General features: G+C 41.2%; 1 protein-coding gene and 1 long non-coding RNA gene across 2 annotated transcripts in view; one reads left to right on the plus strand and one right to left on the minus strand.

Annotated features, from left to right (window-relative positions):
- LOC130890497 (uncharacterized) overlaps positions 1-6,989 on the minus strand; it is a 71,983-nt gene extending 64,994 nt beyond the window's left edge. The window contains exon 1 of the long non-coding RNA XR_009058760.1: positions 6,914-6,989. This is a non-coding gene — a long non-coding RNA (uncharacterized LOC130890497). The remainder of the gene's footprint in view (positions 1-6,913) is intronic.
- A 77-nt stretch (positions 6,990-7,066) lies between these two features.
- Positions 7,067-15,286, plus strand: part of Mrps9 (mitochondrial ribosomal protein S9) — a 45,587-nt gene continuing 37,367 nt past the window's right edge. Inside the window, exon 1 of the mRNA XM_057794441.1 lies at positions 7,067-7,213. Coding sequence (XP_057650424.1) covers positions 7,079-7,213 — 135 coding nt within the window. The 5' untranslated portion in view covers positions 7,067-7,078. The remainder of the gene's footprint in view (positions 7,214-15,286) is intronic.

Raw genomic sequence — 15,286 nt, forward strand, 5'->3', positions numbered from 1 at the left:
CTGAAACATCCACCTTCCACTTGCCAGCTGGGCAGCCAGGTCATTGGGAATGTTGGACAGGATATTCCATGTCTCCAAATCATGAAATAACCAGTTCCTTGGAGGGCCTTTCTAGAAGAATCCTTTGGACTTCAGAATTCTAATTATTTCTGAATAAGCAAAGTCTGAGCAGTTCTGAGGCTCATGTCTATACTGGGGAGGATTCGCGAAGTGAATGTATGCCTCATTCAGGAAACGTTCCGTAGAAAACACAGGTGTACCCTGAACTTGAGAACAGCCTGATACAGGATACCGAGGAGGAAGTTAGGGAGGGCATGGTAGAAGTGCTATGTGATTGACTGAAGGAACTCATGTTTGAACTTCACATACACATCCAAAACACTCTGTTGGCCAAAGACGATATAAAATAGGAGGCCATTTTTTGATCACTGCCAAACAAGCCAGATAAATATAATACCCTTAGACAGGCAGTAGGGAGCACTGTGACAGTAGCTGACATAGGAGAGTAAGACTGAATACAGAAACAGGTGGGCTCTTAACCACTGAGCCATCTTTCCAGCCCCATCTAATGTTTTTATGTTTGCATTGATATACCTATATATTAGATATAGATGATAGGATTAAATAGATGATAGATAGATAGATAGATAGATAGATAGATAGATAGATAGATGATAGATACATGCATACATAGATGACAGATGTATCTATGTACATCTATCTTGTATGTGGTTATGTGCGTGAGTACACACAAATAATGTATTTCTTTTTTACATTTCTTAGAACTGTCCCTACAATCCATCTAAATTCCTATCCCGATTCTGAAGTAGACACAAGATCCCTCTTGCCCTTGTCTGTACTTCCTTCAAAGGCTGAGACAAAAGTCACACTTAAGAATGTTTCTCACTGTGCAGGCCTGGGTTGCTACCTCCTACTTATTTACATTTTCAGGTGCTATCTTGTCTTATGAGCAATGCACTTTTTAAGACACCTTCCCTGCTGTGTAAAATAGTACCTCCTCCATTTGGCCTAAAATAGTCTCTTTTATGCCTTGAGGGGTTTCAATGTAGGTTCTCCTTTTCTGGAATTTTATTAGTAAGTCTATTAGCCAAATCCTTTGTGATTTTACTGATTTTAATGATATTCATCTCTCTTTTTATTTGTAAAGTCCCAGCATCCTATATATTTCTAGTTTACACTCTTGGATCCTTAGCTCTCTTTTACTAGGTCTTCTTTATATTCACTCCGCATCAATCACAGTCACAGGGGAATCACATATCCAGTCCAAACTCATGCTCATTGTTCTGAGTTCAATCCCCAGTGTGTGTGTGTGTGTGTGTGTGTGTGTGTGTGGTGTGGTGTGTGTGAGAGGGGGGAGAGGAGAAAGAGATACAGATAACACAAGCTATGCATTTTTAGCACACTATTATTTTAAGTAGAGGAATTACTTGTGCATGTGTGTAGGAGCCTGAGGGATATCTTAGGTGTCACACCTCCAAAACCATTTACCAATTTTTTTTCATTATGGTATTTTTAATTAGGACTTGAAACTCACTGATTCAGCTAGGCTGGCTGACCAGTGAGGCCCAGGGTTCTGTCTTCACCTCCCCAGCGCCAGGATTACAAGTGTGCACCACTATGACTGGTGTTGGGGATCAAACTCGGATCCTCATATTTGCACGTCGAACACTTTACTTAATGATCTATTCCCCCAGCTCTGGAACTACTTTAAAACTCACCCCCTGATTGTCATAACTTCCTTTAATGTTAATATGCTTTTGAGAGGGCGGGGGCGGGGGGGAGACCGAGTGTAGGAATCAAACTCTCGTCCTTGCATGTGCCAGGCAAACACGCAAATGCATCTTTCAGAATGACAAAACCTATGCAAAGTCTACATAAAGCAAGTTAAGGAGTCCCTGGGCCTATGTACATTGACTCTGAACTTGTACATACTGAAGGTATTTTCATCACACATCAAAACAGCATGATTGATTCCCCCTTTTGTTGCACGTGATTTGTTTTATTTTTGATAACCCTGTCTTGGGAACTGATGCTGGAAGCATCACAACAGCGTTGACTGACAGCTCCCTGTGTGTGTTGTGTCTTTCATAAGAAACAGAATTGACAGCTCATAGGTAAATAGCACAAGTGGATGGGTTTGGGCCACACTGTGACTAAAACCAAAGAAGATACTTGTTCTATTTTCAATTTATCAAAATTCAATTAATATGGCAATATGCATGCGTCTTGTGAGAACAGATTCGTAGACTTAGTCAAGATTTCATTTTAAAACTATTATAGAAACTTGACATACAGCCTTTCTATACTGAAATTGCTTCTTAAATATTTTACCATTTGAGGGAAATTTACATTGCACATTTTCTTATTGCACGCACACTGTTTATTTAGCTAGGAGGGATGTAGATAATGAGAGACTTTTCAAGTTGTAGATTTAAATAGAATGCAAAGTCTCTTTTGTAGGCATTGCCTGTGTTGATAGAAGTTCAAAAAAATCTGTTCACATTAAAAACAAAAATTCTCCAATTGTATTACTAGGTACATATCCAAAAGGATTAAAACCCAGAACTGACACAGATATTTGCTAATATATACAAATATATGCACAGCAGAATTATTCACAACATCCAAAATGTATCTAAATTCACAATCATCCAAATGACCTAAATGTATATCATTCGGCCATCAGTGAAACTATATATATATATATATATATATATATATATATATATATATATATATATAACGTCTACATAAGGAAACCTTCTTCAACCTTAAAAACAGGTGAATTCTGGCATATAAGATACTGCGGCTGAAGTGTAAGCATATTGTGCCTCCTGCAAGTGAAGTAAGATGGCCATAAAAGGACCAACATTGCGTGATTCCATTTGTATAGGGTCCCTAGGAGTGCCAAATGCATCCAGGAGAAAGATGGAGGTTTCGAGGGACCTGGGGATGTAATGACTGAGCAGCCAGTGCTTGATGAGGACAGAGCTTCAATTGGGGAAGGTCAAAGAATTGTGAACATGATGGTAGTGACGTTTGCACGACAAGGAGACTATACCTAATGCCACTGAATTGTACGCTTAGAATGAGTAAAATGGTGTTTGCGTTACGTTCTATCACAATAATTAATAGTAAGAGATGTAATAGAATCTGATAACACCCTGTAAATGCATAAATCAGTCCTGAGTTTTGTGGGGGAGACTGAAGAACTTGCATTTTTAAGCCAGTTCCCAGGTTGATGAGTTCTCTATTCCTGCATAACAAATTATGTACTATCTTAGAGGTTTAAAATATTATCTCATTGTGATTTCACCCAAGTACCTATACTCTATGGTTCTGGCTCAGGATGGCCCGAACGTGACAATCTAGAGATGGCTAGAGGCTGTAGTTATAGGAAGTCTTGGTGGGAGGGGTCACTTCTGGGAGGAACAGTAGCAGAAATCTCTAGTTTCTGGCTAGTTGTGTCTCTGAGAACAGGCAGCTACCTCAGATGGAGAACATCCAGGTTCTCCCCCAAAAGATCCCTGAGGAGGAAAAGAGGAGATGGAAATCCAAAGCACAATGGAAAGACGACTTCCACGTTATACTGCTTCTCAGAGGCAGATCGTTCAGTCAGCTGATCCTAAGGGGAGGGTTCTACCTTTTGAGGAAAGGAGTATCAGAAACTGGGGGACTGTTTAGTTGTTTTAGTACTAGTAAAACACACTAGTTCTTTTACTGTGACTTCTATAATGAAGTACCATAAACAGAGTGGTTTAAAATACACAAGGGTATTCCTTTTTGTTCCTGAATGTTGGATATCCAAGTCCAGTGCGATTTCCTTAGAAATTATGAGAATAAAATCTGCCCCAGGTCCGTTTCCTAGTTTCTAGTAGTGTGTGTGTGTGTGTGTGTGTGTGTGTGTGTGACCTTGTGTTGTAGATAATCTTCTATATCTTCACATAGTTTTCTTCTATGCTTCTGTCTCTGTGTCCTACTGTCCTTTTTATTTTTTATGTTTTGTGTATAGGAAGGCTCTTGACTTCTGTGAGTTTATTTTATATCCAGCTTCTATGCCGAAAGTGTTTATCAGGTATAGGAGTTTCCTGGTGTGATTTTTCAGGTCACTTATTTATATTATCATATCATCTACAAATAAAGATACTTTGACTTCTTCCTTTTCAATTCACACCCTCCTGATTTCTTTCAGTTGTGCTATTGCTCTAGCTAAGACTTCAGGTACTGGATGGAATAGGTATGGAGGGAGTGTGCGCCATGCCTTGCTCCTGAATTTGTGGAACTGCTTGAGTTTCTCTCCATTTCAGTTGGTGTTGGCTGTTAGCTTGCTCGAAACTGCCTTTATTATGCGGAGGTATGTCCCTTGTATTCCTAATCTCTCTATGACTTTTATCATGGAGTGTTGTATTTTGCCAAATGCCTTTTCTGCATCTATAAGATGATCCTGTGGATTTTGGTTTTCAGTTTGTTTATACGGTGGGTTACGTTTATTGAATTATGTACATTGAATCATCCTTGCATCTCTGGGATCAAGCCTATTTGATCATGGTGGATGATCTTTTTTGATGTGTTCTTGGATTATTCTGCAGGTATTTTATTGAGTACTTTTGCATCTGTGTTCATAAGGGAAATTGGTCTCTAGTTATCTTTTGTGTTGAGTGTATGTGGGGTGGGTCTCAGAGTAACTGTGGCCTCACTAAATGAATTGGGCAATGTTCCTTCTGTTTCTATTTTGTGGGATAATTTGAAGAGAGTTGGCATCAACTCTTCTTTGAAAGTCTGGTAGAATTCTGAGCTAAAACCATCTGGCCCTGGGCTTTTTTTTGGTTGGGAGACTTTAATGACTGCTTCTATTTCACTAGAATTATAGGCCTTTTTAAGTTGCTTATCTGATCTCGATTTAAGTTTGGTAGATGGTATGTCTCAAGAAAATTATCCATTTCTTTTATATTTTCCAATTTTCTAGAGCAGAAGTTTTTGAAGTATGTCCTTATAACTCTCTGAATTTCCTGAGTTTCCATTGTTTCCCTTTTCATCTGTAATTTTGTTAATTTGAATATTCTTTCACCTTTTAACTAATTTGGATAAGGATTTGTCAGTCTTATTGATTTACTCAACAACTCTTTGTTTCTTTGTATTTCGTTTGTTTCTATTTTATTGATTTAAGCCCTGTGTTTGCTCATTACTTGCCATCTACTCATTTTGGATGTGATTTCTTCCTTCCTTCCTTTCTTTCTATAGTTTTCAGGTGTGCCGTTAAATTACTCGTATGAGATCTCTTCAATTTTTTTATGTAGATACTTGATACTATGAACTTGCCTATTAAAACTTCATTCATTGTGTCCCATAAGTTTGGGTATGTTGGATATTCATTTTCATTCTATTCTAGAAAGTCTTTAATTTCTATCTTGACCTATTTTTCATTCGGTCATGAGTTGCTTGGTTTTGATGAGTTTGTAAGCTTTCTGTTGCTTCCATTTTTGTTGATATCCAATTTTAATCCATGGTGGTCAGAAAGGATGGGGTGTTATTTCAATTGTCTTCTATCTATAGAAGATAGTCTCACTTTCTTCTCACAAGTATGTGGTCAATATTGGAGAAAGTTCCACGAGGTGCTAAGAAAAAAAAGTACATTCTGTGTTTTGGGTTAAATATTGTGTACATATCTGTGAGGTCCATTTTGGTTTATAACATCAAATAGCTCTGACATTTCTGTTTAGCTTTTTATCTGGATGACCCATCTATCGGCGAGAGTGAGGAGAGACCACAGTAGATCTGTTACCGAGCTGGGGATGAGACTAGGGGATGGATTTGGAGGAAAGGAGGAAAAACCGTCAATCTGCAGCTAGCCTTCCTGCTTCCCTGGCCAGCATCACACAACACCTCTATTTTAGTGAGCTCTAAAATCCTGCTCTCCAAATACCAAATCCTGAACCCAGGCCACAGACTAAAGAGATTTTCACTAATGTAAAAGGTAGTAACGAACAAAGGGGAAAACAGTGATTCCCTCTCTCCTCCTCTTAATAACAAATATTCCACTTAGAGTTTTCCTCTTCTGTTTTTTGAAATCGTGTTATTACTCCTTCCTTAGAACTCTGTTTTGGGAGGTGACAAGAATATAATGCCTGCCCTTACATCATCACTTTAAAAAGATTTCTATTTTATATGTATGAGTGTTTGGCTTGCACGTATGTACACCACAGACATGACTGATGCCCTTGAAATACAGAGGCAGCGTCAGATGCCCCAGAGCTGGAATTACACACAGATATGATCTGCCACATGAATACTAGGGACCAAACCCAGGTCCTTTGCAAGAACGTCGAGTGCTCTCAACTGCTGAGCCATCTCTTCAGCCTCTTACTTGGTCACTTTGATGTCATTTTCTGTGTATATTTTAAATGTCGATTGATCCTTTAAACGTGTTGGGAACTTCTCTTAGAGAGGTTTATTCCATCACTTGTACCTGGTTGAAATCACCCTGAGAGTTTCTGTTAGGAGTTATAAGTTCCAGAAGGCAAGGCCAATTCTTGTCTAAGCAGACACTGTTCTTACTGCTTTCAAAGTTCAGAGTTAATACCATAATGAGAGCCCTGAAGCAAAGCAGAGCAGTGAGTTTCGTCAGTCTGTGGGTCACACAGCTAAGGGTTCACACAAGACTGAGGTGGAACTTAGCACGGTTAGCCTGCAGCTGGAGGAGGGTCAGAAGGCCGCTCTCGGAAAGCAGGCAGACAAGAAAGCAAGCTTGAAACTCATGGAATGGGAGCAAGGAATGCAAAAGTCTTGTCTGAGTGTGGGACCGCGACTCAAACAGGAATTGGAAAGAGGGTCCAGGGAGCAAAACTTCCTACTACAGCTAGCGGCAAGCAGAAAAAAACACGTGCAAACCAACCTGCAGCCAAAGCCGGGAGGACCCATCAGCGGCGAGGGGCCGGTCTGCAGGACTCGCCCCCTAGCTCCCATTGCAAGGGAGGGGTTCCGCTTGGGCGGTCTGCGCCTGCGTGGTCTCTAGGCTCCGCCTCTTACCCCTCCCTCCAGGCCCTCGCTCCCGGCCAACATGGCGGCGCCCTGTGTGTCCTGTGGCCGGGCGCTTTCGCGTCGGCTCTCTCACGCGGTTAGGGTTAGCCTCTGCCAGAGGCCCGGCTACTGGACAACCTCGGCGACTGACTGGCGGGCAGGTCCCAGGTCCCAGGTAAGCCTGCGATGGCAGTTTGTGTGATGTGAAGCCGGCTCACCTTCCTGGGCAGCCCGCTGTCCGTAGTGGCCCCCGGCCCTGAAATGTTGGGGAGAGATCGGAGGTCCCGTGTGGGAGTGGGCGGTTCGGCTCCTCTGCAGCCTCTTCCTGGGCCGTGAGGAGGGCGGCTAGGCAAAGCGTCCCGCAGATGGAGCTTAGCGACTGCCTAGGTGTGGCGATCAGTCCCATGGGAGAAGGGGAGCTTACCCCTGCTGCCACCCGGAAGACATCGTGGGGAACAGTACTCCGTGGAGGGGGACAGAGACTTTATACAAGTGCCTCTCATTGTGGAACTTCAGTTTCCGTAATTTTTTTCCTGAAACTTTGTCTTCTGACATTTTGGAGGGCAGAGTTTTGTCCGCTTCGCCCAATCCTGGGGTCAGTGTGAAGCTGTGATTTCCAGCTTGGGTCTGTTACCTGCTTGCATCGCGGGTCCACTGACAGGGCCACCGAGAGAGGGAAGAAGACGGGTGTAGTGTTGGCTGATTGTATTTAAGGTGTCGGTCTGTGGGGCGTTCCACCGGAGATTTCCAGTAGGTGTGTTTGTGACATAGAGAGAGACCTAACTTTTAAGTCCCGTTAACTTGCAGGTGCTTGCTGAAGCCCATGAAATAACACACAGGTTGTGGTACAGGAATAGGCAGAGGGACAGGGCCGTAAAGTACAAACAGGCCAGAAAAGAGACCTCAAGAGATCGAGAATGTGCTGCCAAAGAAGTGAGCCTTGGCAAACAACGTTCTAAATAGAGAGTACCAAAAACCAGATACCGCAGAGAAGTTAAGTACTGGATCTTAAAACTGTTTTGCAAAATGACTGGTCGTCTTTTTCTGTGCTGCAGTCAACCTGTCCATTGATCCATCAGGCATCTGGGGTTTTGTTGTTGTTTTTGTAAATTGGAAAATGTGCTAGACTTTTTTATTTCTTCTATACATCTCTTTGGATATTTTTTCTTTTGTTTTTCTCTTTTTTGTTTATTTACTTGTTTGTTTTGAGGCAAGGTTTCTCTGTGTACCCTGTCTGTCCTGGAACTTGTTTTGTGGACCAGTCTGGCCTTGAACTCAGAGCCTGCCTCTACTTCCTGAGTGCTAGGATTAAAGGTGTGCACTACCACCATCGGCTGTTGAATATTTCTTTATACACATAATTGCATAAGATGAACTGTGGCATACAGAATATTTTTATTGTGATAGTGAGCTTATGGGGCTCTCCCTCTCTTACACTCTGAACCTAGTGTCTACCCCTCTGTCTTTTCCATATTCTTATAATTATGTGTAAACATGCATATTTTTAAAAGATAGACCTTTTCGAGTCACATCCCTTTTACTTTTTTAAAACTAAGTCTTTTATTTTGGCTAAGCCAAGTTCTAATTGCTTACTGCTTTCTTCCTACTAATGCTGTCAAAGTACGTGTGTTGCTTTGGCTCTGTGCTGTCATTTCTGTGGAGATTTTCACATGTGAGGTTATTGTTTGCAAATGATACGTGTATCTTCAGTTCCAGCATTTCATATCGCTGTCCCCAAGGACAGCTGTAGTTCTCATTCTGTCACTGAGATAGGGGAGTGTTCCTTTCTCTATCTGCAGCAGGATTTGCTTGTTAATGTCAGAGGATGGTACTGGCCTTTGCTAATATTTATTTCCTTGTCCACTCTTGAAATGACCCATCCCAGTTTGTCAAATGTTTACCAAGCACATCTCTTGAGCCAGGTACTCAAATGTTGACAACTTCACATGAAAATTGATCCTTAGCACTCTTAAGGAATGGTTGTCTTAGGGCTGACCCTCCAAATTCCTGAATACCGCCACAGCATATGTTTTGCCACATGAAATGCATCTTAAATAATAACTGAAAAACTTAACTGCTTTAGATCCTTAATTGTTACATACACACACACACTGTTCTTAGTTATTTTTCTCTTGCTGTGAAAAGACACATGACCATGGCAACTTGTAAAAGAAAGCATTTAATGAGGGCTTGCTTACAGTTTCAGATCATTAGTCGTGATCATCGTGGTGGGAGCGTGGAGCTAGACAGGTATGGGAGTGAGGTAGTGGCTAAGAGCTTACATCCTAATCCACAAGCAGTAGGAGGAAGAGGAGAGGGAGGAGGAGGGGCTGGTGAGAGACTGGGCTTGGCACGGGCTTTCGAAACCTAAAAGTGACACACCTCCTCCAACAAGGTCACACCTTCTAATCCTTCCTCAAACAGTTCTACCGACTAGGGAACAAGCATGAAATATTTTAGCCTATTGGGGCCGTCCTATTTCAAACTACCTCTCCCTGCCCCCTACACACACACACACACACACACACACACACACACGTTTGTATACACTCACAAAGACATTTAGAAACCTTTTTTTATACAGTGCCTGTCAGAAATATTAATGTTTCTTGATGTTGGCATTAAAAAACACTTATCTACTTCAGCATTCAACTTTAATAGCTGTATTTCTCTTGGGCCCATGTTTTCTAAAACAAAAAAAAAAGAATTAATGACTTCATGAGCAAATAAAACACTGTCCAACTAACTCCCCTCATTTCATATTTGGGTCATGTTCCATTAATTATGGAATCTCTTCAGAGGTCGTAAACAGCTTGAAAGGAGTAGAGGTAATAGAGTAATAAAATGCGTTTCATAACTAGTGTGTTTGCATTTTGTTGACACTGGTAAGTGTGTACTGTAAATGATATAGACAGAGGTTTGGGTGACAGTAGAATTTTTTCAGAAACTCTAATGCAATGAAGAAAAGGAAGCAGGCGTTGGTTGGGTGTGACTCCTGGTTCTCAGGTGGGACCCTTGTCAGCTGACTTCCTCTGCCGGTCTTTCGGTATGCCCATTTATATTATGCCCCAACACAGTCACAAATCTCCGAGCCTCCCCAGTTTGGTTAAGGGTAGCAGTCTGTGTGAGTGACCAAACTTTGTTTTAAAGTTCACCCTCACATACTTGGACTCTGTAATGTGCTGTGAGAGGTTTGCAGAAAGAACAGAAGAGCCACGGAAATGTGTTTACCCGATTCATTCTAGAGCCGGCAGAGGGTTAGAGAGGTGAGTATGGGCACCTTCCCAGGGGAGGGGAGAGGAAAGTGGACGCTTCTGCAGCAGATATATATATATATATATATATATATATATATATATATATATATATATGAATGTGCTTGTATGAGCTATTGATATATTATCTATAAATATTATGTAGTTTTTATGCACTAGAAAGCTATAATTGCACAAAGTTATAAGCAGGTGCAGAGAAATCATAGTGGATTCTGGCAACAACAAATACCTGGGTAGTGCTTAGGGACAGAGTCAGAGATTGGAGTTAGCAAACCAGGCACATTATGGCTACACGTAGTGCCTCCCTCTGTCGTGGGTGGTCTGTCATATCTGATCATCCTCTTGGCTCTTCACAGAAAGTAGCTGTATTTTCTTTGTGTTGTGATAAGATCCATGACCCAAAGCAAGTTGGGGAGGGAAGGGTTTGTTTGAGCATAGACATTACAGCCCCTCATCAAAGGGAGTCAATCTGGTCAGGAGCTCCATGCAGGAACTGAAGAGCACAGACGAACACTGCTTACTGACTGTTTATGGCTTGCTCAGCTTTTCTTTTACCACCTAGAACTACCTGTCCTGCCCCACTCCTGGGAGGGGGTGGTGCCACCCATAACTGGGCCTTACTACATCAATCATTAATCAAAAAAATACCCCATAGGCCAATCTGATGGAGGCTGTTTCTTCTTTGAGGGTCCCCTTTTCCAGCTAACTGTAGTTTTGACAAGTTGACAAAAACTAGCCAGCACATGACCATATTGTTAGCATGAAGTCAAAAGGCTGTTTGTATCGGCAGAGAGTTGCTGCTTACAGCAGATCCGAGTTCCTTGCCAGTTCTTGAACAGCAGCTTTACTCTTGGGCCCTGCAGCCATGCTGCGGTGTATAAGCTAGGGAAAGTGCCCTGCATAGCTAGTTGTCTTAGACAAGGGGAAAAGCAAGGAACTAGAAGCAGATGGGTTAATTTTTTCTCCGTCTCAGTGGTGCCAGAGGAGTTAGAAATTCTGTTACGTTGTCTGTGTCTGCTCTGCTCTTTTAGGTAGTGAAGGGTTGGTTTGTTTTTATTTTAAACTTGTCCTAAATGAACAAAATAGTGTTGGCATTATTGTGAACAATTGATAAGTTTCCTTTCGTGGTGCTCTTGAAAAATAACCCATGAGTTTTAAAACCCTCTATGATTATAGTTTAATAGAGTAGATATTCTATTTTAGCTTTTTATATATCTAACTTTTCAAATAAAATTGGTAGAACCATTGCTATTTTGAAAAATATTGCTGCAAAATTTTGGTGAAAAATCTTTTTACTTTTTGTTTTCTACTAAGCATTTTATTAATACTTAAATCTTTTATCTTCCCCAAACCCAACATGATGTCCTTGATGATTTGAATGATCTTACAGACAAGAATGATCCTGTGTCTTTTGGTTCACTTTGGTTTTTTGAACCCGGGAGTTTCATAGACTTGTTGATAGGAACATGGACACCTTTTGCGTAGTTCATCAAGGAGCTTTCTTTTGCTTATATCCATAGAAGCTTCTAATTGATTCAACTATACATCTATCAAAGAGGTCACTGTATTTCCTCTGTTGGAGTCCTTGTATAGTTTCTTTCCATTCACGTTTTCTGTTGTGAACTGTCTTTACCTTTTTAAAAATTCCTCAAAGTATTTTTCTACTTTTCTAGTCAAAGTAGCAGCACAGCCTTCTTTGTTCCGTTTTTATCCAATTAAACTAAAAAGAAACAGCCTGATACTGCTATAATACCGTTAAAGTAATGTTGACACTGGCATTTGGCCAAACTTGGGACATCAGAGCTGTCAGGATGTATCTGCCTCTTTGGCAGCCAGCTTGATTGAAATTATAGTTGTCTGACCCACTGATTATCTTTAAAAAGAAACAAATTTGTCACGTTGTGTCTATACTATTCCTTGAACAAAAGTTTGATGAAAATTCTGGCATCATGGCTCTGCAGTTGGGGATAGAACCAGTAGCTGCTTCCATCAGGATTGTTTATGGTTCAAAGAAATTCTCTCCGAGAACCAATTCTCTCCGAGAACCACACTGTCTGTTTGGTTGGTTGGTTTTATTCTGCTTCGCCTACATGAACTGTACAAGTGAGTAGTAGACTCCACTCAGTATGCATGTTTTCTGTGAGCTTATTACTGGAATAATTTAGAACCTTTAAGAAGAAATGTATTCGTTGAGTTATTTCTTGTGTTATAACAAGTATTATAAATTTCAGGATGTCGTATTTTTAAGTCTTTGAGATAAAAATGTTCCAAATTAGGGTCATCTCTAAAAGTCTTTTAAATGAACAGTAAAAACTTTTGTAAATATATTTAGGCCTCACTTACATTAAAATTAGGAAAGCTGTCATCTCATGTCACAAACTCCAGAGAATATGATTGACAAGTGAAGAAACAAATCAAGTGAGGAAAGAAAGCTTCAAGTCAGTAATCAACTCTCTCATTTGAGAAGATGCTAGATGTAGGAACCAAAGCAGCAAAGGAACAGCAGCCCAGATGAAGAGCCACAAACAGATGCTCATGTAACCGGGTGGATGCACAACAGCAGCCCTTCCTTCCCTTTTGTGGCTTCCCCTCTTTGTGGTCAGCTCCAGTCCTCAAGTGTCTGTCTTGACTCTCAGTACTGAACCACATTCATAGGACTTTTTCGGTCACAGCATCTAGTTAGACATGTCGACATTGTTGTAAATTACTGCTGCTAATCTGCTGTGCTACTCTTTAGAAGTTAAGCATATATGGAAATAGTATGTGAGCTTTTAAGCTATCTGTGGTTTCAGTTACCCTCCAGGGGCTTGGGATGTTCTTCTCTAAGTAAGAGGTGGCCAAAAAACAACAACAACAAAACAAACAAACAAAACCTCATTTTACCACAACCATTTCACATCATCAAGGACATTGTTAGAAAATTTAGGTGAAGGACAGTGCTTTGAGTTGGGGCATGTTAGGCTATGCTTGAGGGAAGATACTGAGGCATGGAGATTGAAGATAGACCAGCAATAAAGCTAAACATTCAGAGTGACTGCAGAAGTAGAACTGGGACTGCGGACATTGAGAAGAATTTAGGAAGGAAGGTGTAAGCACTGCACAGAAGGCAGAAACAAGGGGCCAGAACAGAACAGGGGAATTAATGTATGCAGGAGAGATTGTTTGCTTGACTGAAGTGCAGAGGATTTGGGGACAACTGAGTGGGTATCATCTAATTTCCTAAGTGGATAGAAACATAAAAAATGTAAAGGTGGATGATGAAACCACAGCTATCAAAACCAACATAAATAGGGTATTTTCATTCCCTAAAACCTCAGATTACACACATGTATGTACGTACACACACACACACACACACTTATACACCCTCTCTAGGGCCTAGGATTTAAATGAAAAGTATAGGCATTGATATCCCAGGAGGTTTACAAGGTTAATTCTGAAGGGTACTGTGTGCTATAGGATGCAGCTCTCGTCAGATACTCAGCATTCAAGTCGATGGGAAGCAATGGTTGACAAATTATTACAGAGGCAGTGTGGTTGGAACTCTGGTTCGCACCAGTGTGAATGCTTGCTTGTAGTTTCTGTGACTACACGTTAAGCCCTGTATCATTGTCTTCTGAAAGGGAAGTATTTGGTTCATCATACCTCCCCTTTAATCTTCGCAGACCATCTCATTTATTTCACACACACACACACACACACACACATTAAAAAAAAAGTAGTCATAAGAAATGACTTTTACCTCTCTGCCTTGGCTATAAGGTGTTTCTTTATATGGAAGAGTTATATTTCTGTAGCATTAATTAATACCTGCCATTTTCCATTCCCAAGGGTTTTTCAACATTGTCTGTCAATCAGTTTTGGCTTTGCTAAAAAGACTTATTTTTGTTGATGTGCCTGTGTGAGTATATGCCATATATGTGGGTGCCTGAAGTGACCAAAGGAGCTGTCAGGTTCACTGTAGCCAGAGTTACAGGGGCCTGTGAGCTGCTTGGTATGGGTGTCCTCTGTGACCTGGACCAGCAGGTCTGTCTTCAGTTACATGGTCCTGAGAGAGGACCAGGAGATCAGAAGATGAGTGAGGGCATAGAAAAGCTAGGGTTCAGGAGGCCTTGCATAAGCTATGTCTTATGCTAAGAAAGCCTATTAAGAACAGCTTCTTACATGCTATTTTGTAGGGGAAAATAGGACAGAGTCAGCAAAAAAACATCAAACTATGGGACAGAAGTCAGCGGGAAGCTAATTGAACAGTGTTGCACAAGGGGAACGCGGAATATTTCAAGGATTGGCTAGATAACCAATTGCCCCCAGGGTAAGAAGAGTTGACTTCTCAGGATCTGAAACCACAACTCCCCCAAGCTCTGGCCCAGTCTATGACTGGCTCGGCCAAATATCTTCCTGATTCCAGAGAAGGAACTACGTTTCTTCCTTACGCCAGGGTCTCAGAGATAAGCTCCCCAGGCCCTGGTTCCAGGCTATGACTGGCTCTGCCAACTATGTTCCTGGTTTAGAAAAGGAACTGTGTTCCTTCTCCATACACCAGGGTGTAGGGAAAGTCTAAGATCGGCTTAGCCCTCAACACTCTAGAAGAACAACAAGCTCTCTTAACTGCTGAAGTGTCTCTCCAATCCCAGTTTTGTTTATTTTGAGACAGGTTCTAACTGTGTAACTCAGGCTAGCCTCAGACTTGGCAGCTTTCTGCAAATAGGAATTAAAGGTGTGTGTTGCCATGCCCAACTTCAGTAAATTTTAATAGATACATCCCTCTGTCTCACATCTCTGCTGTGTGCATCCTTGGAAGGAAGTTTGTTGAGCTGTAGCGAAGGAAGACCAACAACAGCAAGTATGATTGCTGCTGCCTCAAGAAAGACAGGAAAGCCTGCATTTACAGTTAGCATGTTGAGCCAATTGATGAGAAATCTTAATGTTGAGTGAAATACTTTTCTTATAGGGTTATTTTCTTCATTATATAA

This window comes from Chionomys nivalis, chromosome 19 (assembly GCF_950005125.1).
Source record: "Chionomys nivalis chromosome 19, mChiNiv1.1, whole genome shotgun sequence".
Lineage (NCBI taxonomy): Eukaryota > Metazoa > Chordata > Mammalia > Rodentia > Cricetidae > Chionomys > Chionomys nivalis.